Raw genomic sequence first — 13,447 nt, forward strand, 5'->3', positions numbered from 1 at the left:
TACCACTCTGTGAAGTTTTCACCTAAATCCCTCCAGTGGAAGGCTCAGAATAGGCTCCCCACGTCAAAGTTCTACCACAGCAACAGGAGGTCCGACAAGAACCCTTACCCCTCTAAATCCTGGCCACGATCCAATTGGACCACCTCACCTTGGTTTCATCCGAATTGGTGCAGGGGTGTCCGAATGCATAACTGGACAGACAAAAATGCTATTTAGAAAATAAGATTTTTTGCTTTGTTGCATTGTTGTTATGTAGTGTTGTTGTGAGGTTTTCCAGCAGTCAAACAATTTACAACCCAAATATTATGTTTTCAAAATTTGTCAATTTGTTGCATTGTCGCCATTTGGTCTAATAGCTTCCTTTTTCAATACTAAATATCTATGCAAGATTTGGCAGCATTACTTTGAGAGCTGTGGAAGATATTTGCCAACAAACAAACTTCCTTTTTATTTACATATATATATATATATATATATATATATATATATATATATATATATATATATATATATATATATATATATATATATTACATAGAGATATAGATAGTGCATTAAAGTGTGCTTAAATATACCAGGTTTACATTCGTACCATGTAGATTGTGTTTTAACTTATTTTCAAATAAAGAAAAAATGAAACATGCAGTTTTACTAGGGCCCAAACTTTTGCATACAACTGTAAAAATCGGTAATTTTGGCACCCCATAGAATCAGGCTCCCAAGGCTGTAGCTTAGGCCAGCATTAGGATACAATGAAAATCCACTACTTAGCAAGTAGACCGGTATGCCTCTGCAGCTGCCTGCAAATAGATACAAATTCTATATGTAATGAGAATAAAAATGAGAGGAAAAAATATAATTATGATAATGATGATGGAGTAATCAGTAACTGACTACAAGTTCTATCAATATTACTATCTCACAAATGGTGACCAGCCCTTACAACTCTCCCTTTCCTGCCTGATCACTTGTTCCCTCAGCCCTTACATTTCCTCCCTACACAATGCTGTGGCCCAGCCAATGGGTTTTTGGGACATTCACACCAAAGGGAAAATTAAATTCAAACTTGAGACAATTTAATGGATCCATGTAATCTGTCCAAATAGTTTCATTCATCTCTGGTCTCACTTCAGTCTTGCTTTTTATTTAAACCCAAACATTTCACAGAGTGATTAGCTATGTCTAATTAATAGACTACTAGACTATACCATGTATGGCCAGGATTATATATACACATGAACAAAGACAGGTGACCTGGTAGTACAGAACCTGGACACAACCAGAAGGTGAGCCATATTTGCCCACTCTCCCAAAATTTCCAGGAGACTCACGATTTCCAGGTAGGTCTCCCGGATTCCCAGGCTATTGTCCCGCATCCGGCCCATATGTGGACCTCCATGCTGCGATTTATCATGAATCGCGTAATTTTGACCCGCCCCACCCCCACCCGCTATGTAAAGATGCAATTGCTGCATGCTGATGGGAAATTGCACAATTTGTGGCACTCAGCTCTCCTCCGTGGTTGCAGTTCACCTCCTGGAGGGGACCAAATACACATTCACACCATACTCTCTCAAGTATGTATACAAGTTTGGCCAGCTTTTGGTATTTAGGACTGCAAGAATATCTAAAATGGAAAGTTCAGATTGAATATTAATTGTACAAAATTATTATTTAGGGCGCACACATATTGCAATGTTGAATTAGTTTCACAAAAGAAAAGACAGTTTAAATGAGAATGTGAGGTTTTATTGTTGTTTCAGTGCAGAAGCCCTGTTACTCCTAGTATAGTCACCATGATGCCCCCTCACTGTATTCTGCAGACACCAAAGCCTGGGAAATATTGAACAGGAATAGAGTCAGACAGAGTGAAAGGCAGATGATTGGATAAGCCTTTTAAATAAAGGATTTCAGTATTCTCCTTTTCCACAAATATACCTTAAAGTACAAATCATTTTAACATCCCTTTTAGGTCAATTACCTACACTCTAACAATACAATTTAAGACATATATTTGATGTCACTAAACTGTAAAGGGATATACATATAATTGATTACTAGAAGAAGTCTAAAGCTGACCATATATGGTAAGATATTGGCAGAGATATCTGGCAATCCACTAGATTTAGAGTATATGTGTGCCCAAAGCAATCCAGACACACAATAATGATTGAAATCAGAAAGCAGCATGACTGGTCTATGCCACCTCACGCTCAAATAATAGAATGGCCACATCTTGTAAACTCCATGGTTTTGTACCAATGTACCCAGAGAGTCTATCCAGTGTATACAAAGATGCAGGCCACCTCTTCATACTCAGGAGCAGTGTGTGCACAATAAAAGTCCAACCTCCTACCCCTTGAGTACCACTTCTTTAAATTAAATAAACTTTCATAGTCAGCCCTATTTAATCATGAAAATGATGGGATATTTGTGTGCATGAAGCTGTTTAGAACAATGCTTAAAGTGCGATTCTTCACCAAAGGCCATTGTTCCTACCTCCCCAAATACTTGTAGGGGAGAGGCATCAAAATAAGCAGGGTCCACTCACTCCGAGATGTTACCAGTCCCACAGTAAAAAGTGATGAAGCTCCTCCAGAACTCCATGGGTTGTGGGACCAGGGCAATCATCAAGACTGGGAACCCTGGATTGGCCCAGTAGAATAGATTTGCGCCCCTAAGACGACTACCCATTATAGCAATAAAAATAATAAATTACAAAACAAACAACACAATAAAGTTTTATTGAATAAAAGATTCCTCATAACCTTCATTCACTATTTTATCAAATACAATAAATATATATTATTTAGTTCTTTCTTGATCCATCATAGCCCAATGGATCACTCTACAGCTGACGCAGCCAAATAATAGTCCCAATTGTAAAGCACTTCGGAACTTGTTGGCGCTATATAAATAAATGTTGATGATGATGATGATGAAATGGTTTTCCACAAGGCTAGTGACTCACTGCCTGCTGCCACCCTTCATTAGCAAACCAATCACAAGCTGTCAGCGTACGGAAACATTTGTAATTGGATGGCTGGTGAAAGAGAGTCCAAGGTATAATAAATTGCATTGGTCTGTCCTATTACACTGGTGGGACTTTTTTGAATCGTGGTTTTTCTTTTTAACATTTAGCCTACACTGGATCAATGAATGTATTTTTATTTCTAATGGTGAACACAGTTTTTGTGGAGTCTTTTATTCACATTTTATTTTAAAATTATGTTGTTTTTTTTAAACAGTGCACTGGTTATGGAGTCCTGTCTCATTAGAGGTAGAGGACGAGACCCAATCTCTACAAGCTCGGAATTGAGGAACACCGACATCACTACTCTGTAAGTGGCTAGGAATGTCTTCACTAAACTCCGTCCTCTGCCTGTGCAAACTGTTGTTCCTCTGTGAATGTGGGCCATCTTATGCCGCAAACCGATGTGTACCAACGGAAATGCAGACAGTGTTTGAGGTGCACAACGGGAGGAAAGTTGTATTTCCATTGCCGAGTAGCCATTTCTTTGTTTCATAAAGAACCTCCACTGTGATTTTGACACCTTTTTTTAGTACTTCACAGGAAATAGTCCAGTATGTTGCCAGGAATGACGATTGAAAAATAAGAAACTTCCCTTCTTTGCCATCTTCAAAGGCACTGCTCACTGAAATGTAGGAACAGATGAGCAGTTTCACACTAGGGGTGTGCACCGGCCACTTTTGGTGTTTTGGGTTTTGGGTTCTGATTAGCTTGAGGTTTTGGGTTCTGATTTGTTTTGCCAAAACACCCCACGAAAGGTTTTGGTTCTGATTTTGGGTTCTGATTTTAAAAAAGCATAAAAAGTGCTAAAATCCATATTTTTGTTTTTTTTTCACTCCTACACTATTATTAACCTCAATAACATTAATTACCACTAATTTCCAGTCTATTCTGAACACCTCACACCTCACAATATTGTTTTTAGTCCAAAAGGTTGCACCGAGGTAGCTGGATGTCTAAGCTAAGCGACACAAGTGGGCGGCACAAACACGTGGCCCATCTAGGAGTGGCACTGCAGTGGCAGACAGGATGCCAGTTTGCAAGAGTTTGCTAGAGGTGCAAGATGGAATTGTCCTTGGGATGATGTTGTTGAAATAGGACATTCGCACTTTAACAAACCAATCAGGAACAGTGAACGTAGTTTAATCTCTGGTACTAATATTTCTGGACTGCAAGAACAGTGAACGTATTTTAATTTAGCAGTACTAATCTTTCTGGACTGCAAGAACAGTGAACGTAGGTAAATATTGCAGTACTAATATTTCTGTACTGCAAGAACAGTGAACGTAGGTAAATATTGCAGTACTAATATTTCTGGACTGCAAGAACAGTGAACGTAGGTATTGCAGTACTAATATTTCTGGACTGCAAGAATATATTGCACTAGAATTTATACTTTTTAAAATAATTTTTTATATTTTTTTTTTTACATTTTTTTTATGATTTTTTAATAATTTTAAAATAACTATGGACTTAGCAGAACAAAGCACAGGACAAAAGCACCACTGGACTCAGCAGGACAGAGCACTGGCCAAAGCACCACTGGACTCAACAGGACAGAGCACAGGACAAAAGCACCACTGGACTCAGCAGGACAGAGCACAGGACAAAAGCACCACTGGACTCAGCAGCACAGAGCACAGAACAAAAGCACCACTGGACTCAGCAGCACAGAGCACAGGACAAAAGCACCACTGGACTGATCAACAGGACAGAGCACAGGAGAAACTAACTAACCACTGGATTAAGCAGGACACAGGACTCAGGAGCACCACTACACTACAACCTCCCTCTTCCCTGATCTCAGCCAGAATGAAGATGGCGGCCGCAAGCGGGGAATTTATGACATCCGAGTCTCGCGAGATCCGACGCGAGACTTGGATGTCATAGCCTCGTTTTGGATTTATTTCGCCAGCCGGAAATATCCGAACAGTGCTCGAATCCCGAGGGATGCGCACTGTTCGGGTGGGCTCGGATTAGCGAAATCCGAGCCCACTCATCCCTGTTTCACACTCACACATGTTGTAAAGGACAGATGCCTGATAGCAAGTAAGTAATTTCCTCCTCTTTGGAATATCTATGAATCATATTTGTTTACCACTTCCATACATTTTTTAATTGGATTTTGTTTTTTAGTATCACAATGCAGCAATGCCTCTAGTATGGTGCCTATGTGCCGAACCCACTCCACTCTCCAAAACACACAGCATTACAGAGTAATGTTACCAAGTATACTGTTGCAAAGAAATATGGACTTATTCTTCAGTTTCAATCTTTTGGTTGGTTATAAATCACCTTTATGACTAATTTGTGTAAAATGAAAGTCCATTATTTGTCCTCTGTATTACTTGGCCAGTCTATGATACCTTCTGCTTGTAGGACAGTGCCATCTTGTGGGTATTTAAATAACTGCAACAAATCTAATTTCTGTGAGAAGCCAATTCCTATGATATAATATAATCAATCACTTATATATATATATATATATATATATATATATATATATATATATATTTATTTTTTAACTCAAAATTTTTTATTATATAAAAGCTTAAGTGACACATACAGGAGATAAGAAACTTGAATGAAGCATTCAAAATACAAGTATCCACTAGTCAATTCCCATAATAGAAATAAGTATTACATTAAAACAAGGTAGTGATGAGCAAGGGAGGGGAGGGTAAGGTTATGGACATTGAAGGGGTGTAGGGCAGGGGAGGGGGGAAGGATATGGTCATCGAGTGAAACGAGCTTCACTTATTATATTTATAGACACCTTATGGTTGGAGATAAACTGATATATGATTAATATGTTGGTTTTTTTTAGAAAAAAAAAGTGTTGCATAAAAAGGTTTGATTGACCCTAATGCCTAAACTTCGGAGCACTGTGGCGTCTTATAAATCTAGAATAATAATATTAATAATAATAATATATGCCAATAATACGTTGGACATCTTTTGTCTTTGAAACTTAACAACATCATCATTTTTAAGAGACACAAAGGAGGGAATTCAATTAGACGCGAAGTGTCTCTGGAATGCCTGTGCGACATGCCACAGCGGAGATGTGACAGAAATCTCCGTTCATTTTGCCTTGCACCCCATAGAGGTGCGAGGAAAAATGAGCAGAGATTTCTACTGTAATTGCCGTCAATGTACGCAGCGCAATGTCCACTTGCCATATCGCTGGTAATTGAATTCCCCCAATGTAATTAAAAAAAAAAAAAAAAAGAAATGTAACACCCCCCCTCTTCGAGTTATTCTCACCTCCTGGGAACTGTTTGTGTTTGGCTACTGCACTAGGACCCAGAGGAGATATACTAGGAACATAAGGTTAGTAAGAGCTGAACAGAACATGTGTGGTGAGAATGACAGCCATGGACCTGGGACGGAGGTCCCGAGATCCCACTTGCAAATAGGGGAGCGGGTCCGTGGCCTGCTGCCTCGATGGCCTAAGTACATCATGACAGGGGGAATGAGTGAAATGGGACAGATTTGGAGAGAATTTACCTCAGAGTGTGACTGTGTGTCAGAGAGGAAAGCTCAGTCAGGGGGAATATCTTGCATTACCACAGAATATAGCAGTGTGGCTGAGTGAATTCAGAAACTTCCTGCTGGGACAGAGAGGCTGCATTGTGTATATTGAAAGGGCTGAGAGAACACTAGCAAGTAAGTGTCAGAGCCTGAACATGTGAAGTGTGAGCCCTACAGAGGAGGGGTGAGCTGCAGCTCAGAGAGCAGCAGAGACAGTACCAGAGTCGAGTGATGTTACCCCCACAGAGGTGGGGTGAACTGCAGCTCAGAGAGCACCAGAAACAGTGCCAGAGCCAAATGAGTGATGTTACCCCCAGAGGAGGGGTGAGCTGCAGATGAGAGAGCAGCAGAGACAGTGCCAGAGCCAAATGATGTTACCCCCAGAGGAGGGGTGAGCTGCAGATGAGAGCAGCAGAGACAGTGCCAGAACAGAGTGATGTTACCCCCACGGAGGAGGGGTGAGCAGGGCTAAGAGCGCCAGAGACAGTGCCAGAGCAGAGTGATGTTACCCCCACGGAGGAGGAGTGTGCTGCAGCTCAAAGAGCACCAGAGACAGTGCCAAAGCAGTGAGTGATGTTACCCCCAGAGGAGGGTTGAGCTGCAGATGAGAAAGCACCAGAGACAGTGCCAGAACTGAGTGATGTTACCCCCACGGAGGAGTGGTGTGCTGCAGCTCAAAAGCACCAGAGACAGTGCCAAAGCAGTGAGTGATGTTACCCCCAGAGGAGGGTTGAGCTGCAGATGAGAAAGCACCAGAGACAGTGCCAGAACTGAGTGATTGATGTTACCCCCAACAGAGGAGTGAGTGAAACACTGCTGAGAGAATGGATGTGCTCTGAGGCACCACTTTAAATGTGACTCTTCTATTAGCATAACCATGTCACCCCTTTAAGTAATGTGCAGGAGAAATCTATGTTGTAAGTGAAAAATGTCAGTCACATAAGAACTGTGCAGGATATGTATAGTTACCTTATTATCTGCAACCCAAGTATGGTGCTGGAGGAGGAGTATAAATAGTTATTTTGCAATACAGAGATGGTTTGATGGCCAGCTTATTATGACTTTTATTGCACTGTACCACCAAGTTACATCACCTGGGCCCACGTACTTAACAGACATTGCTATAAAATCTGCATGTGCGGGGGACCCACTTATCACTTATCACCAAACCCAAGAGCTTGCCCTAGCAGAGGAAAGTGCAAGCTAGGAGATGCATTACCTACCCCCTGCACCCCAGGACTACACACACAGTGACAGGAAGTTACAGAAAGAAAAAAGGGTCTGTAGCCAATTTAGCTGCAAAAATTACATATTTTTAAAGAATAACACCAAAATGTCTGTTTTCAAAGGAAAAAACATTGCAAAAAATTATATTGAACGAACCAGGGAGTGTAGAAGAATTAGCTTATTTTTTTTTATATATGTGTAAGAATCTCTACTGAATATAATTATTATTTTTTTTATTTCAAGGTAGGTATTGATGTGCATTTCATTTGGGTCAAAACACCTTATGTGTATTCAGTCTTCACCTCCTCCTCATCCATTATGTCCCCAGGTTTGAAGTAGGTGGGGAAGGAACAACCTTTAGCTAATCAGATCATTAGAATGTTCACAGAAGTACATCAAGAGATAACAAAGTGGATCTTGTGGAAGGCAGCGACCTGTCCACTCATGTGATTAAACTAGTGAGGAAATGGCTGCATTTGACAGGGGGCAGTGTCATGATGTGAGGAGGGGAAAAAAAATAGGTGAAGGAAACCAGACTGAGCATTATATAGTGTAAGGAGCAGGATCCCCAACAGCTGAGTATGGAGCTTACTGTCAAACTGATGCAGGAAGACTCGCACAAGTGTACTTCTATGTAAGACAAAGTTTTCTTACTTATTATGATTCCAGAAACATATACCATCTCCCACTGTATACCTTGATAGAACACACTTAATTGCTTTTTTTCATCATACCCCTAGTCGTTTGTTAAATGTTTGCATTATTTAAAAATAACTAGTTCCACCATAGAAAATATATACACTAACTATATTTAAATATAGAAAATGTAAGATTTCTATTTCTCTGTATGCCAATGACAGTTTCAGAAGTGAACATTTTTATTTCATGAATGGAAAGGAAACAACACCGGTATATACTTTAGGTTTTATTGTAAGAACTGCAGTTCTTTGCCGAAGTTAAATAGGGACCTTAATACTGTTCAAATGAAAAAAATGCTAGAACAGTATAAGTTCCTGAAATGTAATAGTATATCCAGAGTAAACCAATAAACCAACAACTGCCAGTTCCAAACAGATGAAAATCTGACTTAAACTTTAAAAGTAACTTTTTTTTGCAACTGATCTGGAAATTTGAGGGTGTGAATCACTTAATACTTGAGAGAGACAGTAGGTATCACAGCTTCCGGCATATACCACCCTCTGGAGGTCATTTAAAACTAGAACTGGCTTTGGAGTGACAACTCAAACCCTTAATGATCTCTTTCCATTCGGTCCGCTTCTGAGTAACATACTGTGGTGTGATGTTCTGTAGAGTTAGATTGCACCCACGACAATATTGCTCACACAGTGCTTCTGCCACACATACTACATACATGCCACAATCATAGCTATTATGCTGGACCGGGGCCTTTTCCTCCTGGTAACGTGGATTACCACCAAGTAGACTATTTAGGTTTCTGGCCATGTTTCTGGCATGTGGGGCATTGGTTCCTGGTGAAGAGTCATAATGAAGGAATCCATGGAAACTACGGAGGTAGGCAAGGAGGCTCCAGTGTGTACCACCTGCCTCGGATCCAGCATTATCATTAACTGGCAATAAAACAAGGTCTTTGTTGGGTAAGTCCAGCGGCTGCAGGAACTCAGGAGCCTCACTTCCACAGCATTTGATAAACTGACTGACCTCAGGACTCAGGAAAGCAACTCTTTCAGTTGTTGATGGGGATAATGAGGATGCCAAGAATTCAAAGGTAAAACCAATAATGTTATCATTCAACCAGTGAGGGGCATCAAGTAGTGTAACATCTGAAGAGCGCAAGAGGGAATCTCCATAACTCAGAACTACCTGCTCCATTCTGGAAAAAAAAAAAAAAAAAGAGTATATAATATGATTAAATAATTATGTACATCATTCAAATAGTGCAAGTGTAAAGATGTATAAAATAAATAAAAATACACAACAGAACTTGGATCAAAAAAGGTTAATAGTGATGAATATACACCAAGAAAATAACAAAATTGATATGTTTCCTGGGTGCTGATCTCTCTTAGTAGTTAGTACTATACAATATTTTACCGGATTTCTACTGTTTAAAAAAAATTGGAGGACATTTATGAAAAAAATGCTAAACAGATAACTATCTTCATCATTTATTTATATAGCGCCACTAATTCCGCAGCACTGTACAGAGAACTCATTTACATCAGTCCCTTCCCCATTGAGGCTTACAGTTTAAATTCCCTAAGATAGTCACACACAGACACAGACAGACAGAGAGGGAGAGACTAGGGTCAATTTTGATAGCAGCCAATTAACCTACTAGTATGTTTTTGGAGTGTGGGAGAAAACCGGAGCACCCGGAGGAAACCCACGCAAACACGGGGAGAACATACAAACTCCACACAGATAAGGCCATGGTCGGGAATCAAACTCATGACCCCAGTGCTATGAGGCAGAAGTGCTAACCACTGTGCTGCCCCCATATATGAAAGGTGGTTTTATTGCGGTTTACAAAATGAAAACAAACATCTGATTATCCTTACTATGGGTAAAAGCACCTTTTCTTCAGTGGCCTGTGGATGAGTTTTAATAAATGTTCCTTCTTCACTAGTCCAACCAAAAGATCCACTTTAGGACCATTCCTTCATTCATAAAAAACATTTACATTTTCATCTTAAAATATTACTCTCTTTAGCCTCATTTATAGTTTATTTAAACACGTGGAGAAACCGGGACTGTCTTTTCTGTACATGTATCACTTTTGTGAATCGCCTACAACTGTGCAACTGGAAGATGCAAAATGCACCCATTTATAGGGATGACACCTGACTACATAAAGATTTCAGCCCTATTTTGGGAAGGAAAAGGATCTGCACTTATCCGTAACCCACGGACCGCCTCCCTAAAGTCACCTTCTTCATCACCACTGGCAAATTAAATCAGTTTTTCGACTAAAACGACTTCAGAACTATGTGCAAAAATAGGTGCATTAAGCAAGGAGAGACGTCAATCCACCAAACCCCTACCATTGGATGGTGTAAACCTTTGCATCCCTGCAGACGTCCACAAATCTATGCTCTTACACATAAAACCAGGAGTATTTGGGAAAAGTAGGTACAAGACATCACAAATGGTCACCTGCACTGTGGGATTGAACACTTGTAAATGACCCTTATTGTCCTCCAATATTCGCTGCAAAAAGACATTGAGTGACCTGATGACATTGGTTAGCATTGCTGCCTCACAGCTCTTGGGCCATGGGTTCATTTCCAACCAGGGCCGTAGCAGTGTGGAGTTTATATGTTCTCTCTGTGTTTGTGTGATTTCGTCCCACACTCCAAAGCCATACTGGTAGGTTAATTGACTTCTGACAAAATAAATCCTAATGTGTGTGTGTGCCCAAAATTATTGTCTATAAAACATATGTGCACATGTATAATCTTTGTCATCTGAAATGATTCAGTGGTCCGTGTGCATGTGAATCAATAAACTCATTTCTTCATGAAAGCATCTAAGAATCCTTTTTTGGTAAAATGGCTACATCAGAATATATAAATTACAAGGCAGATTGTATAGATACAGGAGATTGTAATGAGACAGCACCAATGTTAATGAGTAAATATTCACTGTATTGAGCAGGTACTATATAAATTACTTAATAAAAAAACAAATAGGAAGTCAGAAATGCATAGTAAAAAGGGCACCCAAATAACCTATTTTTCATACTCTCCTCATACTGTTACAGGCTGGAAGTCAAGGAAGTATAGTCCTGCTACCATACTGCACAACCCACATAGCCAGCTATTCTAATAGTCCTTTTACATAAAGAAATTGGCAATTTAGGTTTAGTGGTTCTATCAGAAAATATGCGTTAAAATTTATTTTTTAAAAAGTGTTACTGAATATCTCTGCAGTATAATATCCTCATAAACTAAAAAAAAGAAATGTTTCCATTACTGCTGTAGTATAAACTATTCTTAATTGGGCAGGTTACATAAAGGGGAGCTCCATGGGCAGTTCTCCTTGGAATCATAAATCATTATATTTTAACTTATTAGGGGGTATTTTCGCTTCACAATGTTGCAATGAAAAATGGTAATATGGCACCAAACAATTTAATAAGAAACACAAACTGATTTAAACTTCACAAATGCCACAGAAACTAACAATTATTTCCCAGTCATTACAATGGAAAAAAGTGAGATTGCAATATGAGTGACAGTAATTAATATGAGAAATCAGTTAAATATTGCCATAAACACTGCCTAAATTGTACACTCCCCAATAATAAAGATGACAACTAGGAATGAAAACGTCCATTAGATCCCCTTTAAACAAGGCACATCTGTAGGCAAATAATAGGTACCATTAACATATGAAGGAAAAGCCTGCGTGACAGTCTGCTACACTTATGACAGAGAAGCAGCTATTTGTGCATTAGACTATAATCCCATACTGCAGCACTATATCATAGATAGGACGAGTAATGCGGCAGACCATTATCTGACTAGATAGCAGGCAGTTCTCCCATATTGAAGCCCAGACAATACAGTTTAACTCACAGTATCAGTAGTAACAAGTCATAACCATGCTACATTGTAAACATTACTTCCAGCTAGTGGCTATATCCCCTTCGTCAAAAGGACCTTCTGACATCACCAGGTCATGTGACTGCTGTGGTCACATGGTACACGGGGGAGGAGGCTGCTGCTGCTGCTGCTGCTGCAAATGTCCCTCTGTAACTAGCTACTGAAAGTGATGGAGAATCCGGTAGAGCAGTGTTCTAGCAGCATTAGTTTACATGTCAGCAATTTGAATTATTGCAACATTGTGAATGAGTATTCCCAAAGTTGCACTGCATGTACTATATTTTTTGAGTGCTATCACTAAATGAGATTTACTTAATAATTGAAAGTGTTCGATCCTAATTGTGCTCCTGCATTCAAGATTTCTTCTGTGCCGCTACCCCTTCGCTGGAATGACGTCCCTCGTTCTATCAGGCTGTCCCCTAGCCTCCAAAACTTAAAATGTTCCCTTAAAACCCACCTGTTCAGGAAAGTCTACCCTTCCTCTGTCTAACCTATCCTCTGCCCTCCACAGCTCCCCTCTTCATGATCCTTCTTCACTAATCATAGTACATCTCCCCCTCATTCTTCCTCAGCTCCTCATACTACCCATTCTTATTCATCTCTCCCTTTAGATTTAGTCCCTTCACTCAGACTCCCCACTTTGTGTTTGTTGTTAGTCTGTCACTTCCCTCTAGATTTTAAGGGCCCTGATCCTGTTAGTTGCACCTACTTTGCTGAGCACAGGTTAAGATTGCCTTAGTTCACTCCCCACCTCTCCTCCTTCCCTTTTCTAGTCTTTAAGTTTTCTGGACTACACCTTCACCTCTCTGCCTGGTGTATCTGCTCTCAGCTGGGTTGATAATTTAACCACACTTTGTTTTTGTATTGTTCTGTAGTGTTTCGTCCTATGCTCCCCGCTGCGGACCCTTTGTGGCGCCATCCAAATAAATGATAATAATAAAAATTATAATAATAATAATTTAAGTGCTTTTTTACATTTGTAACACCCATGAGCCAAGGTCATTGCAGTTCAGGAACATGCAGGATAATTACTAGTTCAATCAAATGCATTAGTTCATCTTTGCACAAA

General features: G+C 39.9%; 1 protein-coding gene across 2 annotated transcripts; it reads right to left on the minus strand.

The window, feature by feature from the left end:
• Positions 1-8,704: 8,704 nt before the first annotated feature.
• On the minus strand, positions 8,705-12,454 carry SENP8 (SUMO peptidase family member, NEDD8 specific). Of its 2 annotated transcripts, none has more exons than XM_075208340.1 (2): positions 12,352-12,454; positions 8,705-9,644 (listed from the first exon to the last, which is right to left on the minus strand). In XM_075208340.1, the coding sequence occupies exon 2, from the start codon at positions 9,641-9,643 to the stop codon at positions 8,999-9,001; it is 645 nt and encodes a 214-aa protein (XP_075064441.1). In that variant the 5' UTR covers position 9,644; positions 12,352-12,454; the 3' UTR covers positions 8,705-8,998. The 2 variants fall into 2 exon arrangements, with proteins under 2 accessions (XP_075064441.1, XP_075064440.1); XM_075208339.1 differs by having other exon boundaries at positions 12,399-12,451.
• Between the last annotated feature and the right edge of the window lie 993 nt (positions 12,455-13,447).

This window comes from Mixophyes fleayi, chromosome 4 (assembly GCF_038048845.1).
Source record: "Mixophyes fleayi isolate aMixFle1 chromosome 4, aMixFle1.hap1, whole genome shotgun sequence".
Classification (NCBI taxonomy): domain Eukaryota; kingdom Metazoa; phylum Chordata; class Amphibia; order Anura; family Limnodynastidae; genus Mixophyes; species Mixophyes fleayi.

What these genes read in the sequence shown, in the direction of transcription:
- SENP8 (XM_075208339.1), bottom strand. Translation starts at nt 12,445, where the DNA reads ATGTCAGAAGGTCCTTTTGACGAAGGGGATATAGCCACTAGCTGGAA. An exon ending in GATATAGCCACTAGCTGGAA is followed by an intron (nt 9,645 to 12,398) that starts GTAATGTTTACA and finishes TTTTTTTTCCAG; the next exon opens with AATGGAGCAGGTAGTTCTGA.